This window comes from Oryctolagus cuniculus, chromosome 2, assembly GCF_051225735.1.
Source record: "Oryctolagus cuniculus isolate XC-2025 breed Fujian yellow rabbit chromosome 2, ASM5122573v1, whole genome shotgun sequence".
NCBI lineage: Eukaryota > Metazoa > Chordata > Mammalia > Lagomorpha > Leporidae > Oryctolagus > Oryctolagus cuniculus.
The window spans coordinates 65,716,594-65,735,097 of NC_142868.1; the positions used below are offsets into that span (position 1 = coordinate 65,716,594).

The following is an 18,504-nucleotide window of genomic DNA, read 5'->3' on the forward strand; positions in this document are numbered from 1 at the left end:
TTTTTTTAGAAAACTTTTATTTAATAAATATAAATTTTCAAAGTACAACTTTTGGGTTATAGCGTTTTTTTCCCCCCATAACCACTCTCCCACCCACAAACCATCCGATCTCATTCTTCATTAAGATTCATTTTTAATGATCTTTATATACAGAAGATCAACTTAGTATATACTAAGTAAAGATTTCAACAGATTGCACCCACACAGACATACAAAGTACAAAGTACTGTTTGCATACTAGTTTTACCATTAATTCGCATAGTACAACACATTAAGGACAGAGATCCTACATGGGGAGTAAGTGCACAGTGACTCCTGCTGTTGATTTAACAATTCAGTGTCATATGTTTTTGAGTGCTTTATTTGTATTAGGTGCCTGGAACCATGCAACAAGCTGGTGATAGGAGTACAAATTCAATCAGACATGCCTGATGTCCTTGGGAGTAGTACATAAACTAGAGCAGTTTACTCAAGAGGGAATGAGGAATGTCATTAAGTTCAAAACTGATTTGTTTGTCTTTTATGTTTGTTAAAATTTTACTTAAAAATTAAGAAAAGAAAATTTGGCTACTTATCTGCATAACAGAAACATTGCCAATGTTATACTAAAACATGTACTTTTGAATTAATTTCTCTTTTTTTTTTTGCCAGAAATCTTTAAGGTATACAAACTTCATGCATTTCATAAATACAACTTTAGGAACATGGTGATTCTTCCCACTGTACCTGCCTTCCCACTGGCACTCCCACTCTTCTTCCTCCTCCCGCTAGCCTATTTCCAGTCTTATTTTTTACTAAGATCTATTTTCAATTAACTTTATACACATAGGATTAACTCTATACTAAGTAAAGAGTTCAACAAATAATATGAAAAAAAAAAAAAACCAGACTGTTCCTCAACAGTTTCATGATTTCTCTTTTGATTTCTTCTATGATCCACTTCTCATTCAAAAGCAAGTTGTTCAGTCTCCATGTGTTTGCATATATTCTAGAGATTCTTGAATTGTTGATTTCCAGCTTCATTCCATTGTAGTCAGAGAAGATGTATGGTGTGATATAGATGTTTTTGAATTTTCTGAGACTTGCTTTGTGGCCTGGCATGTGGTCTATCCTAGACAAAGTTCCATGTACTGGTGAGAAGAATGCATTCTGCAACTGTAGGATGAAAAGTTCTGTAGATATCCATTGGGTCCATTTGGTCTGTAGTGTCAATTAGCTCTGTTGTTTGCTTGCTGATTTTCTGTCTGGTTGATCTGTCCATTGCTGAAAGTGGGATATCGAAGTCCCCCATTACTATCTCATGGGAGTCTATGTCTCCTTTTAGATCCAATAACATTTCTTTTAAATAGCCAGGTGTCCTGTAATTAGGTGCATGTATGTTTGTTATAGTCACATCTTCCTGTTGAATTGATTCTATAATCATTACATAGTGTGTTTCTTTGTCTCTTTTAACAGTTTCTGTGTTAAAATCTATTTTGTCTGATATTAGGATGGCTACGCCAGCTCTTTTTTTTTTTTTTTTTTTTTTTTTTTTTTTTTTTTTGACAGGCAGAGTTAGAGACAGAGAGAAAGGTCTTCCTTTTTCCGTTGGTTCACCCCCCAAATGGCTGCTATGGCCGGTGTGCTATGCCAATCCAAAGCCAGGAGCCAGGTGCTTCCTCCTGGTCTCCCATGCGGGTGCAGGGCCCAAGCACTTGGGCCATCCTCCACTGCCTTCCCAGGCCACAGCAGAGAGCTGGCCTGGAAGAGGAGCAACCGGGACAGAATCTGGCACCCCAGCCAGGACTAAACCTGGGGTGCCAGCGCCACAGGTGGAGGATTAGCGAAGTGAGCTGCGGTGCCGGCCTACTCCAGCTCTTTATTGGTTTACATTAGCATGGAAAATCTTTTTTCATCCTTTCACTTTCAGTCTACATGAACAACATAGTAGAGACTCAAGTCTACCTTAGAAAAAGAATAATTGGGGCCAGTGCTGTGGCGTAGCAGGTAAAGCCACCGCCTGCAGGGCTGGCATGCCGTATGGAGGCTGGTTTGAGTCCTGGCCACTCCGCTTTCCTTCCAGCTCTCTACTATGGCCTGGGAAAGCAGTGAAAGATAGCCCAAGTCCTTGGGCCCCTGTACCCACGTGGGAGACCCAGAAGAAGCTCCTGGTTCCTGACGTTGTGGCCATTTGGGGAGTGAACCAGTGGATGGAAGACCTCTCTCTCTCTCTTTGCCTCTGCCTCTGCCTCTCTGTAACTTTGTCTTTTAAATAAATAATTCTTTTTAAAAAAAGAAAAAGAATAATTGTATGATGATAGTACTAATAATAGCAACTAATACATATATGATGCGTGGAATTTACTACCTTAAACAGTTTGTGTGTATTGATACATGACCTTATGAAATTGGTTTGAAAGGTAACAAGATGCATTGACCAAGATTATAAGCCCTCCTCACTGTAAAATAACCATTTTGTTTTTTTTCTCGAGAGCAGTGTTTCTGATAGAGTTGTCTCTGAACCTTGAATATATAATCATCACCTGAACTGTTTTTTAACAATGTAGAAGTGGTCTCTTGAGGAAAGCACTGGGAAGTTAGGATACAAATAGGATTTGACTATTAGCTGATTATTTTCCTTATATGTTTGAGAGCCACACACACTGGAGACACCATCTCATTTAACCAGCCCTAGAAACTGTTAGCTCTTTGAAATCTCATAGTTGTTATGGAAGTAATAGCACCCCGGTCTGTCTTTTTTTTTTTTTTTTTTAGATTTATTTATTTAAAGGCAGAGTTACAGAGAAAGAGGAAAATAGAGAGATCTTCTATCCACTGGTTCCTCCCCAAGTGGCTACAATAGCCAGAGCTGAGCCAGATTGAAATCAGGAGCCAGGAACTCCATCCTGATCTCCTACATGGGTGGCAGGGCTCTAAGTAGAAGTAGGATTTACCTGGAAACAGATGGATGCTTTTTTACTAGGTATTTGGGAACCTTGATTTGGTAATTTTTCTTTAAATGGGGAATGTAGTGGCTCTAGGATTAAGATCCTACTTCCAGCCCTTGAAATCCTACTTCCTTGTAAGCCTGAGTTTCCTCATTTTAAAAATGGGTGGTGTGTATGTTGAATAAAATGCATATCAAGTGGCTGGCACTCTATAACAGATGGTTTCTGCTACTTTAACTCTGACTCGTGCTGCTGCTTGCAGAGAACTTCATATGAATGGTACATTCCTAAAGGGATCTTGAAGACTGGCTGGATGAATAAGCATCTGAATCTGGTGCCCGCCCTGGTGGTTGTGTTCTATGAGCTGGACTGGGATGAACCACAGTGGAAAGAAAAGCAGTCCGAGTGTGCTACCAGAGTGGAGATCGTCAGGTACCGTCAGCGTTTCCTAGCTTGCCTGTGTTAGCTTGAGCATGTCTCGTATTTTGCAGCGTGTGTTGAAGGCAGCTGAGTGCTGTTTAGACTTACAGTGGTCACTTTGGGGATTGCTGCCCTCCAGTGAAACTTGCTCAATTCATAACAAGTAGCATAAATATTAACTGATTATAATGCCAGGATTTGTGCAGAAATTTAGAGGGCAAATATAGTTTGGATTTCCGGTTTTGTTTTTGCATTAATGATCCTTGTTAGAGTGCTACTAATTTAGTCATTAGTCCCATAAAACAATTTTGCATTATCACTATTTCAGTTTTAAAATTATGGGTGCTTTTGAAAGAGTACTCTGTAATGTATCACTGTAAAGAAGTAAAGTAGCATTATAATTCTTTTTTTTTTTTTTTAGTTTTTTGACAGAGTGGACAGTGAGAGAGAGAGACAGAGAGAAAGGTCTTCCTTTGCCATTGGTTCACCCTCCAATGACCGCTGCGGCCGGCGTGCTGCAGCCGGCGCACCGTGCTGATCCGATGGCAGGAGCCAGGTGCTTCTCCTGGTCTCCCATGGGGTGCAGGGCCCAAGCACTTGGGCCATCCTCCACTGCACTCCCTGGCCACAGCAGAGAGCTGGCCTGGAAGAGGGGCGACCGGGACTAGAACCCGGTATGCCGGCGCCGCTAGGCGGAGGATTAGCCTAGTGAGCCGTGGCACCGGCCATTATAATTCTTACATGAAAGTGTATATTAAACTTTTACTTTAAGAGCAGATTTTTAAAATAAGGATTTAGAAATTTGATTCAAAAATATACTTTTAAGATTTAAAACATTGTGACATGTATATTCTTTATGTGCAGGAAGTGATTGTTTCTGGTTTGGTGTTTTTAGTTGAAGTTTATCTTCAACTGAATTATGAAGCTCGTATTTTATGTAAAACCTTGGATACATTTAGTTAACAAAAGTTTTTAAGTTAATTTTATTTTTCCATTGCAGGCAAAGTTTACAAGGCAGAAACACAAAAGTTGCAGTGGTTCTGATTCAGAAGAAAACCCCTTTGCCTCCAGGTATCAAAAGATGAGTTAATTAATTGCTTTGTACCTCTTTTATTACCATGAGGCAGCTTTTTTTCCTTAATGTTTAAAACTTTTATGCATTCAGTTATGGAGCGAATAATTTAGCTCTTTAAATTACCAATAATGCCTGAATACATGCTCATTATAAAAAATTTAAAATAGTCGTGGTTACAGATCTTCCCAAGTCCTATTCTTCCAGTCCACTTACCTCCCCATATAGACATATATCACCTGACAAAACAGTTCATTCACTTGATTTTTTTAAAGATTTATTTATTTATTTATTTGAAAATCAGAGTTACACAGAGAGAGGAGAGGCAGAGAGAGAGAGAGAGAGAGAGAGAGGTCTTCCATCTGATGGTTCACTCCCCAATTGGCCACAATGGCTGGAGCTGCGCCAATCTGAAGCCAGGAGCCAGTAGCTTCTTCCAGGTCTCCCACGTGGGTGCAGGGGCCCAGGGACTTGGGCCATCTTCTACTGCTTTCTCAGGCCATAGCAGAGAGCTGGATCAGAAGTGGAGTGGCCAGGCCTTGAACCGGCACCCATATGGGATGCCAGCGCTCAAGCCAGGGCGTTAACCTGCTGCGCTGCAGGGTCTTAGTAGACCCGAACGAGGATGGACTGGGTCCGAAGAAAGGTAAGTGCGCCGCTTGCCTGTTCCCCAGCTTCCCGATCCTGGAGACAGTCAGACGCAGCGGGGAATCAAGTCAAGCAAGCAAGAACTCGGTTTATTGCACGTGTAGCAAAGCCTTTTAAAGCACAAGACCGCAGGATTACTGGGGCAGGGCATAAGGACCAACCAATTACTTAAAAGGTCATTTTATGGGGTAACTTTTTACAGGACCAGCCATATGTCTGTACACTCATCATCAGTTGTCACCTCCCCTGATGCTGTACGGCCAGTCAGCTTTGGTGGTAAATGACTTTGGGTACTGCCCACCTTACTTCCTTTGGGCGCCATCTTTGAATTGCCACGCGTGCCTAATTTCCCTGCAGGCGCCATCTTTGAATTGCCTCTTGTGCCTAATTTCCCCACACTGCACCACAGCGCCGGCCCCCAATCACTTGATTTTTAAAAAGGAATGTTAGGTCCTTGCCTGATACCTATTTGAAATAACCTTCCTTATGCAGAGAAAAATGCTATAGGATTTGTAATTTTCTTTGGGGAAACATCTTTGTTTCAAATGTATTTTCCTTCTGCCTGTGTAGATTGTTGTAGGCCAAAATATCTTTTTTTTTTAGTTCTGTGTTGAAATTTGCAGCATCCTAAATGTTTTTGGGAAATTCTTTTGTGAATTACTACTCATGTTTAGTTATGTTAGTTTTTTTCTTTCTTTTTTTATTTGACAGGTAGAGTTATAGACAGTGAGAGAGACAGGGAGAAAGGTCTTCCTTGCATTGGTTCAATCCCCAAATGGCCACTATGGCTGGCGCTGAGCCAGTCCGAAGCCAAAGCCAGGAGCCAGGTGCTTCCTCCTGGTCTCCCATGCGGGTGCAGGGCCCAAGCACTTGGGCCATCCTCCACTGCACTCCTGGGCCACAGCAGAAAGCTGGACTGGAAGAGGAACAACCAGGACTAGAACCCAGTGCCCATATGGGATGCTAGTGCTGCAGGTGGAGAATTAACCAAGTGAGCCACGGCGCCAGCCCCTTTCTTTTCTTAAAGATTTATGTATTTATTTGCAAGTCAGACTTACAGAGAAAGAGACAGAGAGAGAAGGAGAGAGAGAAAGATCTTTCATCTACTGTTTCACTTCCCAGATGGCTGCAACAACTAGGCCTAGGTCCAGCTGAAGCCAGGAGCCAGGAGCTTCATCCTGGTCTTCCATGTGGCTGCAGGGGCCCAAGCACTTGGGCCATCATCTGCTGCTTTCCCAGGCGCATTAGCAGGGAGCTGGATCACAAGTGGAGTAGCTGGGGATTAAAACTGGCACCCGTATGGAATGGCAGCATCCCAGGCAGCAGCTTTACCTGCAATGCCACAATGCCAGCCCCTAGTTATGTTTTTGTGACATAATAGCATGGGGTAGCTGTTGGTGTTACTTGGCCCGCAATGTTTCCTAATACTGGTCCAAACAGCCCAGGAGTCATATCGGCATGATGAAAGGGGTTTGAGTTTTTATTCCTAGTTCCAGATTTGGGAACGTATTCATGTAGAAAAATCCATGACATTTCTCTCTTTGTCTTTCCTGTGCTCATCAACAGGGGAAGATGTCGTTGCTTCAGAAAGGGCTGCAGCTTTGTGCAACGCGTGTGAACTCTCAGGGAAGTCTCTGTTTGTCCTGCCCCACACTGACCACCTTGTGGGTTATATTATACGGTAAGTAAAGGTTCTCTGACGTGCTTCTTAGATTGTTCATTAACAAGTGAGAAATTGGTAACTTAGACTCCTTCAACTGAAAAACAAAACTTCTCTGTCTCTCCCTCTTTGTCTCTGTAGTTCTGCCTTTCAAATAAATAAAAAGACAAAACATGTTCAGGAGCAACATTCAGGTGTTACAGTGGATAAAGGGTAAAGATAAATGTCCCTTTTGGTAACTCTTTACCTGTCTTCAATTCTAGGTGGTAGCTGCCATCAACAACTTAAATTTCCTTCCAGAAATCCTCTTTTTGTGTGCGTGTATAGGAACATGTTTATAAAAATAAATAAACACAAAGACATAAATGTGTAACACAAAATGATCTTCCACTTGACCATGGGTGCAACAGCCAGAGCTGGGCCTATCCAAAGCCAGGAGCTAGGAGCTTCTTCTGGGTCTTCCACATGGGTGCAGGGAACCAAGAACTTGGGCCATCCTCCATTGCTTTCTCAGGCCATTAACAGGGAGCAGGATCAGAAATGGAACAGCCAGAACTCAAACTGGTGCCCATATGGGATGCTGGCACCGCAGGCAGGTGCTTAGCCTACAGAGGAGATACAGCTGCAACCAGAGACAAAGAAAAGCAGACCCCCTCCCCCAACACAAACCTTGAAGAGTGACTGCTCTAGTGAAACAGCTTCCCACTGTTATCTTGTCTCGGGGGGAAGATGTCCTCAGTTCTGCTTCTGTAAACTCCAGTCATAAATCTGTCCCTGGTATCTTTTTCAAACATACCAGACCCACCAACCATTGGAAGTGTGGTGCTAAGTCTCGTAGCTGCAATTTAAACCCACCAGCTAAGGTATGATGCTGATGAATTTATAAATATTGTAAAAAACTTGAGTTTGATGCTTAGTTCTCAGAAAATGATTCCAGCCTGGCCCGCTGGTATTAATAAACTACTTGGATCCTCCACTGTCTCTGATGCCTGTTTGAACGAAGCGAATTTTCCCACCCCAGGTTTCTGTAACAAGCCTACTGTGTCACAGTGCTGGCTGCCCCCCTCCCCATGAACTTTATGAAATGCCTTTAAGTCTGTACCTGTTGAGTCTGACACAGTTTTTTGTTTTGTTCCAAATATTTCCACCCAAGCTGGGCTGAATCCACAAACACAGAACTCACGGATAACTGTGGAGATGCCTGGTAGCACAGGCAGGCTGCTGTCTTTACCAGAGAGGCTCATCCCAGCCTCACACCTGGCCTTTGGCCCCCCCCCCCCCCCCCGCCCAGGCTCTGATGATTCTTATTTATTTATTTATTTATTTATTTTGACAGGCAGAGTGGACAGTGAGAGAGAGAGACAGAGAGAAAGGTCTTCCTTTGCCATTGGTTCATCCTCCAATGGCCGCCGCGGCTGGTGCGCTGCGGCTGGTGCACCGCGCTGATCTGAAGGCAGGAGCCAGGTACTTATTCTGGTCTCCCATGGGGTGCAGGGCCCAAGCACTTGGGCCATCCTCCACTGCACTCCCTGGCCACAGCAGAGAGCTGGCCTGCAAGAGGGGCAACCGGGACAGAATCCGGCGCCCCGACCGGGACTAGAACCCAGTGTGCTGGTGCCGCAAGGCAGAGGATTAGCCTAGTGAGCCACGGTGCTGGCCGATGATTCATTCTTGCGCTTTTGCACTGCAGGACCTCCTGTTGATGCTGCTGCTTCTTGTCAGGGTGCTTTCACACTGGCTCCTGTCTGCCGGCTCCCCCTTTCGAGGCTGGCTGGCTGGCTGGCTTGCTTGCTTGCTTGCTTGCTTTCTTTCTTTCTTTCTTTCCTTCCTTCTTTCCTTCTTTCTTTCGATGTATTTATTTATTTGAAAGTCAGAGTTATACAGAGAGAGGAGAGGCAGAGAGGGAGAGGTCTTCCATCCGCTGGCTCACTCCCCGATTGGCCGCAATGGCTGGAGCTGCGCTGATCCGAAGTCAGGAGCCAGAAACCTCCTCCGGGTCTCCCACGCGGGCGCAGGGACCCAAGCACTTGGGCCATCCTCCACTGCTTTCCCAGGCCATAGCAGAGAACTGGATCGGAAATGGAGCAGCTGGGAGTAGAACCGGGCGCCCATATGTGATGCCGGTGCTTCAGGCCAGGGCGTTAACCCGCTGCGCCACAGCCCCGGCCCCGGGGGCTTTCTCTTACTCAGCTTTCAAGGCTCAGTTCCCAGGAAGCCTTCTTTAGAAGGCCATGACCTCCATCCTGTGCCTTAACTGACAAGCCTTAACCAGGGCAGTTTTACCCTCCAGGGAACATTTCATTATGCCTAAAGACATTTATGGTGGCATCAGAAGTGGAGCTGCTATGTTGGCATCTTGTGGGGATGGGCCAGAGATGTTGCTACACATTCTAAAGTGCACAGCACAGCTGTGCTCAACAAAGAGTTAGCTAGTCCAAAATGTGGGTGCTGTTAGGTTGAGATCCTTACCATAACAATTCGTGCTCCCGAACTCCTTGGCTTGCAAATTTAATGCTCCTGTAGATAGAAGAGAAACAGAAGTGGCTTCTGCCCTTCACTATTTATGGGGAATGGAAATAATGAAGCTAATAAAACATTTTGAGGCATACTGTGTCATAATGATTGATGGGAAAAGTAAGTGCTCTGGGTCTAGGGCCTCCACAATGTGGATATAAGCACAGGGAATGCATAAGACAGTTAATTAAAAATGAAGGGAGATATTAGGTCCTTTATTATTTTTTTAAAGATTTTTATTTATTTGAAAGAGTTACACAAAGAGAGAAGGAGACGCAGAAAGAGAGAGAGCGAGCGAGCAAGCGAGATGTCTTATATCTGCTGGTTCATTCCCTAATTGGTTGCAGTGGCTAGAGCTGTGCTGATCCGAAGCCAGGAGGCAGGAGCTTTTTCTGGGTCTCCCATGCGGGTGCAGGGGCCCAAGGACCTGGGCCATTTTCCACTGTTTTCCTAGGCCATAGCAGAGAGCTGGATCGGAAGTGGAGCAGCTGGGACTCGAACTGGCACCCATATGAGATGCCAGCACTGCAAAGCAGTGGCTTTTCCCGTTACACCACATCACCGACTCTGGGTCCTTTGTTCATAGTTACATTTTATCTAAGAGAAATAGCAAAGCTGAATGTCGGGAAGTCTTTGTATTCACTGATTGGGAGAAGAGTAGCAAAGTTGTTGGTGCCACCTCTCCATGTGCTTTCAGAGCATTTTGATGTGTTAAGTGTATATGTTATGGTAGATCAGAGATGCGATCACTTTCTTAAATGTGAAAGTGTTGGAATATTTGTAAGACTTCTATAATGTGTTGGGGGATGATTGTGAAAATCTTTATTGCAGAGGTTCACTAATCATTTCAAGACAAAATTCTTTTTATAAAAAAATATTTATTTACTTGAAAGGCAGAAAGAGAGAGACAGAGACAGACAGCAAGAGAGAGAGATCTTCAATGCACTGTTTCACTCCACAAATGGTTGCAACAACAAGGGCCAAAGCCAGGAGCTGGGAACTCCATCCAGGTCTCCCATGTGGGTGCAGGGGCCCTAATACTTGGGCTGTCTTCTGCTGCTTTTCCAGGCATATTAGCAAGGGGCTGGATTGGAAATGGAGCACTATGGGACACTGTTGTTGGCAGGCAGTGGCTTAAAATTGCACCACAGCACCAGCCCCTTAAGGCAAAATTCTTGAGAGTTCTCAAGCTTGATGAGTTCATCATTTTTCTTTTATGAAAAGATAAACATTGTACATTTTCAGACATTTCCTCTCTCATGTCATGTCTATCAACATCATGCTGACAAACATTTAAGAAAGAGCACTATGGGCTAGTCCTGTGGATTAGTAGGTTAAGCCTCCGCCCAGCACCCCATATGAGCACTGGTTTGAGTCTTGGCTGCTCCACTTCTGATCCAGCTCCCTGCTAATATGCCTGGGAAAGCAGTGGAAATGGCCCAGGTCCGTGGGCCCCTGCACCTGCGTGGGAGACCCAGAAGACATTCCTGGCTCCCTGCTTCAGGTCAGCTCAGCTCTGGCCATTGCAACTATTTGGGTAGTGAATCAGTTGACTGAGGATGTCTCTTTGCCTTTTCCTTTCTCTCTGTAACTCTGCTTCTCAAATAAATAAATAAATATTGCATACTTTGCCTTTCAAAACAAAGGTGACATTTTACTAATGAGTAAAACAGCACTTTTCAGAGGAATGTTGGGTTATTGAGAGAATGTGCTAAGAAATGACTGGTAATGTTTCATCATGTTTTTTTTTTTTTCTGAGATTTGTTTAAATATGTAGTCTATATAAGTATGTGTTGTTATCGTTGTTATGATCATCTGCACTCAAAAACATTAGAGACAGTTTTTAACTAATTTAAAACTAATTCAAAGAGTTTCAATGGGTCTGAACTTGTTTGTTGAAAATACAAAGAATAAGGAGTTCCTCCTTTTGTCCTTGAGGTTGTATTAATATTTTTGCCTGTTACGTAGCTTCCAAAATTCAAAGGAAAGTCTCTTTCCTTTTATTTATTTTTTATTTTAAAGATTTATTTTATTGAGGCGACTCTGTGGCTTAGCAGTTGGGTCCACTCCCTGCAGTACAGGCATCCCACATGGGCACCTGTTCGATTCCTGGCTACTGCACTTCAACCCAGCTCTCTGCTGTGATCTGGGAGAGCAGTAGAAGATGGCCCAAATGCTTGGGCTCCTGCATCCACGTGGGAGACTTAGAGGAGGCTCCAGGCTCCTGGCTTCTGATCGGCCAAGCTTCGGCCTTTGCAGCCGTTTGGGGAATGAACTGGCGGATGGAGGACCTCTCTTTCTCTCTCTGCCTCTGCCTCTCTGTAACTCTTTCAAATAAATAATTAAATATTTTTTAAAAGATTTTATTTATTTATTTGACAAGTAGAGTTATAGTGAGAGGGAGAGACAGAGAGAAAGGTCTTCCATTTGCTACCCAAATGGCCACAACGGCCGGAGCTGGGCCAATCCGAAGCCAGGAGCCAGGAGCTGCTTCCAGGTCTCCCAGTGTGGGTGCAATGGTGTAAGCACTTAGACCATTTTCCACTGCTTCTCCAGGCTGTCCTGGGGAGCTGGAGGAGCAGCTGGGACACGAATTGGCACCCATATTGGATGCCAGCACCATAGGCAGAGCTTTTAGCATACTACGTCACAGCAGTGGCCCTGTGGCCCTGTTTGTTTATTTATTTTTTAAGTATCTGATTTTTAAAAATTTTGACATGCATTCTGTTTTTTTTTTTTTTTTTGTCATGTTTTTCTTAAATGTGTCTAAACCCCTTGAATGTAGTCGCACACTCTTGTTTGAATCTGAGGAGGAGAAGCCTTATCTGACTATGAATCAGCTTTCTTTATGTCCTCGTAGGTCCTGCTGACGTGCGCTTCTACAGAAGACAGTCCGAGTTGTTTACACATTTCTCGTTAGGTTTTCTCTGTTCCTGTTAACTGCAAAGTTTGACTTCTGAATGAAACAGGATTTAATCATACATATGTTATTTTCATGCGACTTGTCAGCTTTCATTTTCAGTTCCTTCCACATTAGTTTTCTTATCCTGTTAAGCCCTAAATGTTAAAAGTCACAAAAGAATAGTGAAATCTAATTGAGTATTGGATATTTGTTTTTCAGACTTGATATAAAATGGTGAAGGTAAAAGTAGTTTTAGAGGTTACCTAATTCTTATGAATTAGAAAAAGTTGTTTTAATCAGTTGTTTTGTAAATAATTTTAAATGGCTTTTGGATAGACTTATTTTTAAACTTTCAACCTAGAATAGTTAAAACTTGCTCTACTTTTTGTGTTAATCATGCAGCAAAATAGCCATTATCTATCAGGATATTAATTTCAGGTCTCAAAAAATATGATTCTTAAAAAGCAACCTGGCAGGCCGGCGCCGCAGCTCACTAGGCTAATCCTCCACCTAGCGGCGCCGGCACACCGGGTACTAGTCTCGGTCAGGGTGCCGGATTCTTTCCCGGTTGCCCCTCTTCCAGTCCATCTCTCTGTTGTGGCCCGGGAAGGCAGTGGAGGATGGCCCAAGTCCTTGGGCCCTGCACCCCATGGGAGACCAGGAGAGGCACCTGGCTCCTGGCTTTGGATCAGCGCGGTGCACCGGCCGCAGCGTGCCAGCCATGGCGGCCATTGGAGGGTGAACCAATGGCAAAGGAAGACCTTTCTCTCTGTCTCTCTCTCTCTCTCACTATCCACTCTGCCTGTCCAAAAAAAAAAAGCAACCTGGCTTAAAATAACTTTACTATTTGAATGTTGTTTTTATTTACAGATTAGAAAATGCTTTTTATGAACATGCACAGACTTACTACTATACTGAGATCAGAAGAGTGAAATCTCATAAAGAATTTCTGAATAAAACAACCCATCAGGTACTTGTTTTCTTGTTTTATTTGTTTTTATTTAAAAGAGAAAAGAGACAAAGATCTTCCATTCACTGGTTCACTTTCCAAATGCCTGCAACAGCTAGGGCTGGCCAGGCTGAAGCCAGGAGCTGGGAACTCCATCTGGGCCTCTCAGAAGTACTTGAGGACCCAAGTATTCGAGTCATCACTGGACATTCCCAGGTTGCATATTAGCAGGAAGCTGGACTTGGAGGCAGAGCTGGGGCTTGAACCTATTCGCTCAGAAATGGGTTGTAATTGTCACAAGCAATGTCCTAACCACTAGGGTAAATGTCCAGTACACCCTCTTAAATTTCTTAAACATAGATTTTTATTGCTTTCTTAACTATATCCTTGTTTATTGGAATAATTATTTTTTTAAATAGTCATTTTATTTTTTATTTGAGAGAGGGAGAGAGGTAGAGAGGGAGATTTCCCATTAGCTGGTTCATTCCCCAAATGCCCGCAGTGGCCAGTTCAAAGCTGGGAGCCAAGAACTCAATCCAGGTCTCCCATGTAGGTGAAAGGGACGCAACTACTTGAGCTATCACCTGCTGCCTGCCAGGGTGTGCATTAGCAGAAAACTGGAATTGGGAGTGGAGCTGGAATTCAAAACCAGACACGCTGATAGGAGACATAGGCAATTGTTGGTATAATTCTTGAGCTCTAATTTTGAATATTTTCTGTCATGCTTTTAAAATGTCTCTCCTAGATACACATAATTTTCATTTCTCAAGAATATATGTATAATAATAGTGATTTTTTTCATTTTTTTCAGCTTTTATTTGTTAGACATCAGTTCAAAATAGCTTTCTTCAGTGAACTGAAGCAAGACACACAAAATGCTCTGAAGTAAGTTTCAGATGAAACTTCCTTTTCCTTATATTAGCAATAACATTAACGGAAATTTCTGAATTTTGGTCAGTCAAAATTTAATTAATTTAAGATGATTATGTTGGTAAGTTTCAGATATTTAAGATTTACTTTAGTTTGTCTAGAGATGAATGCAACATAATATTTTGGGATTTTTAAAAAATTACTATTTTATTTTTGAAAGTAAATTCCATGGTGTCATAAAGCTTTCTGTTCTTACTAAATGAACTTTCATGATCTAAACAAGTATAAAAATTTTCCTCATCTCGACTATTTCTTATTTGTGTATTTAATAAAAACCTTTGTGTTAGGAGACTGATTTCTAAAGTGTAATATACATTATACATTATCTGAGCCCTGTTATGAATTTTTTAAAGTTTATAGTGCATTCATTCAATGGAATTATGACTTCATTTTTAATTAAAAAATTTTTTTTCAGTTTATAATGCCTAATCAAGTAGCATCTTTTTCAATTTAAAAGCTTTACCAAGTTGTAGATGTGTTGGCAGTGGTTAAGCATTTTATTCCTTTATTTTAAGCCCAGTTAATAAGACATGATCTCTTTGTAGCTTTAACTCTAGTTTTGAAGACTAGCAGTGGTGGTGTGACAAGGGAATAAAAAAAAGAAAAACTCAATGATTTAACTTAAAGAGGAGGAGAAAAATAGAAGTAAATAAGAATAATTTTGTTATTTATAGGAAAATTCTAGAAATCTCTTGGTTATTGTTGAGGTGCTAAGCAACAAATTGTGTTCTCTGAATCTCAGTGACTTTACACAATTATAACTGGCTTCAGTGTAGTTCATTTTTATGGATGATGTTAGAAAACTTAAATATCATACTCTCTGTCTCTCTCACTGTCCACTCTGCCTGTCAAAAAATAAAAATTAAAAAATTAAAAAAAAAGAAAACTTAAATTTCAAATAAAAATAGAAATAATTCTGGGAAAAAAATTAACAGATTTTTTTCTGAAGGAGAAGCCTGTTTTGAGATTTTTTCTTTCTTAAGGTCCCGATTCCTAGCAGACCCTCCTTTCTCACTTCCCCCGTCCTCTCTTTCATCACCAGCCACCCGAAGGGCATGTCCTTCCTCTCCAGTCTCTGCCTTAGACTGGTCATAGCCACTTAAACTTGTGGAAGTCCTTGGAGTTAAAAAGTTGATCTATGTTCTGTTTTGATAGCATCTTTGCTAATATAATTTCTGTTTTGTTTTGTTTCTTGAGAAACTTGTAATGGTACTTCAAAAAAAACCCTTATTTTTTTAACCAAATGGCAATTTTTCAATATAATTGACAGTTATCTGATTTCTTTCAGTTTTCAACCACTTATTGACAGATGTGATGACAAAGAATCATGCACAATACCAGGGTTGTGTTCTTTGTTGAAAGTCTTTGATTGCTCCCACCTCTGTTACTCAACACTAGATTATTTTTCAGGAAACTGGAGATGGATATGTATATGTTATCATTGAGCTATTGAGTGCTAACCAATGTTAATATTGTCTTTGAAATTTTGTGTAACTTTTTATTGTTAGGAATCTTTTCCTAAAATTAATTTATATTATAAATAATCACTCTTCCCATGTTGATACTAGGAATTACAGGACTGCCTATAATCTTATACACGAATTAAGAGCCCATGAAACTAATATTCTGGAAATCAAGACCATGGCAGGATTTATAAACTACAAGGTAATCATTCTAGTTCCAAATAAATAGAATTTGTTTTTAAATATTTAATTTTCCTTTGAAAATTTGGAAACCAAAGTCAATTTCTTGCTCTGAAAAATTTGTATTTAACTCATTGCATCCTTATCCCGAGAGAGGCCTTGGTGCTTAGTAACCTAATTGTAATTGTTGGGTTTTGAGTTTGTGGGTTCTAGAGTTGGAGTAGGAAGAGTTTTTTGGGTTTTGTTAAGTGAAAACAGAGGGAATGAGAAGAAAGCTGCCTGTGTTGTTGAATTTTCAACGATGTAACATGTTAGAATTATGTAAAACTTCTTTCATTCAATAGCACAACCATAGAAAAGGTGTGTGTATTCATCTTAGAAGAAATGTTTATATCTGTTGTTTGAGCATTTTAGGATTGTATGTCATAGAATTAGAAGTCCCCAGAAAGTGAAGGCTGTTTGTTTAGCTTTTAATTTTTCACACTCATTTTTATTTTTTAAGATTTTATTTATTAGAAAGGTGAAATGACAGAGAGGGAGGGAGAAACAGAGAGAGAGATTTTCCATCTGCTGGATCATTCCCCAAATCCCACAACAGCCAGGGTAAAGCAAGGCCGAAACCATGAGCCAGAAACTCTATCTGGCTTTCTTTCATGGGTGACAGGAACGAAGCATTTGGTCCATTATCTTGCACGTTAGCAGTAAGATGGATTGGAAACGTGAAGTAGACCAGACTTGAACCAGGCACTCCAATGTGCCACACTTATCTTTTATTGTTTAAAGATGTCTTGCACTGGGTTGGTGATATGTGGACAGATAGATCCTTTATTTCACCATTGGTATGAGTATGAATTGTTACAGCTTTTGTAGAGAGAGTATTTTGCAATGACTGAACACATTTAAAATAAATTTTGCCTTTGACTTAGCAATTCAATTTTTGGTCATTTATCTGACATATATTCTAAAACTTGCAAAGCACATGTATATAGATATTTATCACAACTTCTCCGCACCCCCCCGCAAAGAAATATTTTATTTAAGGAATACAAACTTCATGCATTTCCTAAGTACAACTTTAGGAATATAGTGATTCTTCCCACCATACCCTCCTTCTCATCCATACTCCCACTGCTCATCCTCCTCCCTCTCCCATTCCCAGTCCTATTCTCCACTAAGATCCATTTTTGATTAACTTTATACACAGAAGACCAACTCTCTGCTAAGTAAAGAGTTCAAGATTTGCACAGAAAAACAAAACAAAACAAAAAGCAAAAAACTGTACTCCAGTTGAGACAATGGCTGTTCAAAGTATCACAACTTCTTTTTTCTTTTTCTTTCTTTTTTTTTTTTTTTTTTTTTTTTTGACAGGCAGAGTTAGACAGTGAGAGAGAGAGAGAGAGAGAGAGAGAGAAAGGTCTTCCTTTTTCCGTTGGTTCACCCTCCAAGTGGCCGCTACAGCTGGTGCGTTGCAGCTGGTGTGCTGCGCCAATCCAAAGCTAGGAGCCTGGTGCTTCCTCCTGGTCTCCACTGCACTCCCAGGCCACAGCAGAGAGCTGGACTGAAAGAGGAGCAACCAGGGCAGAATCCAGCGCCCCGACCGGGACTAGAACCCAGGGTGCTGACAACTTCTAATAGGAAAAGATTGGAAACAGTCCAGCAATAAGTGATTGGTTGTATAAATTATAACTGAAAACAGTGGGATGTTATACAGTTAGAAATAATGAGACTGCTCTATATATTGTTATGGAATGATATCCAAGATAACATTGCTAGGTGAAAAAAGTAAGGCACAAGGCAGCATACTTAGTGTGATGATGTTTTTATAAAAATAGTACCAGCTTATCTATAAATGCACACACCTACTTGTTTATGTGTAAGATGTATCAAAAAGCACAAGCCAGAAACTCTGGAAAGAGAACTTAGATGACTGAGGTAGAGGGAGGGATGAGAGACTTATTTTCCACATATTCTTTTGTACCTGAAAAATAAACTTGAAAATGCTAACAATCATATGGAAATACATTTATACTTTGTTTCTGTTTTGCCTGTTAGCCCAAATACATGTAGGAGGTACTTGAAAAATTTATGCAAAGTGGATTTTAAAAATATTTCTTTTGGTGCAAAACAACTTTGAAATTCCTACATAGTTTTTTCACAATGTACATTTTCCATGAATTTTTTGAGGACCCCTGGTAAATTACTACTGTTTTGAAATAACATCCCTGATAAAAGATTTTTGAAAATTTCTAGAATCCTTGATTGGTATGGAGGAAACTGTATTTTAATTTTGCTACAAAAATCTTTAGCTTTCTAAAAATTCTAAAACTGAAAGTTAATCATTTTCTTCTCATTTACCTTTTGGAAACTTCAGCTATAATTTTAAAAATTCCATCCTATTTTATTTGAAGGGCTTTTTTGAGATATTGAATAAATTCAGTGCAAATACTAAATTATTTCATTTCTCAACGGGGCATAACTTGTGGTTTTAGTGTAAACCATTTGGGTGGAGAAAATCAATTCCGTTGAGAAGAACTTTGGAGAAGGAAATTGTGTAATCTTTTAAGTTATTCTCAGACTTTCCATATTTTTGAATGAATATGCATTTTGACTTTCTAAATTTTGTGATTGGTTTGACCTTTTGCAGATCTGTAGGCTGTGTTTTCAACACAACACCCCGCTAGATGCCATCGCGCAGTTCCGAAAGCATGTCGACCTGTGCAAGAAGAAGATTGGAAGTGCGGACTTGGCTTTCGAGCACGCTGCGTGGATGTCCAAGCAGTATGTTTTCATTTGTGCTTTTAGAATAGTTTTTAAAGTAATATGTGGGATTTGGAGGAGT

General features: G+C 41.1%; 1 protein-coding gene across 1 annotated transcript in view; it reads left to right on the forward strand.

Moving 5' to 3' along the window:
* TRAPPC11 (trafficking protein particle complex subunit 11) overlaps nt 1–18,504 on the forward strand; it is a 56,342-nt gene that overhangs the window by 3,694 nt on the left and 34,144 nt on the right. Inside the window, exons 3-9 of the mRNA XM_002709491.6 lie at nt 3,190–3,359; nt 4,348–4,418; nt 6,634–6,748; nt 13,014–13,113; nt 13,904–13,977; nt 15,591–15,687; nt 18,310–18,443. Of these exons, the coding sequence (XP_002709537.1) occupies nt 3,190–3,359; nt 4,348–4,418; nt 6,634–6,748; nt 13,014–13,113; nt 13,904–13,977; nt 15,591–15,687; nt 18,310–18,443 (761 nt within the window). The remainder of the gene's footprint in view (nt 1–3,189; nt 3,360–4,347; nt 4,419–6,633; nt 6,749–13,013; nt 13,114–13,903; nt 13,978–15,590; nt 15,688–18,309; nt 18,444–18,504) is intronic.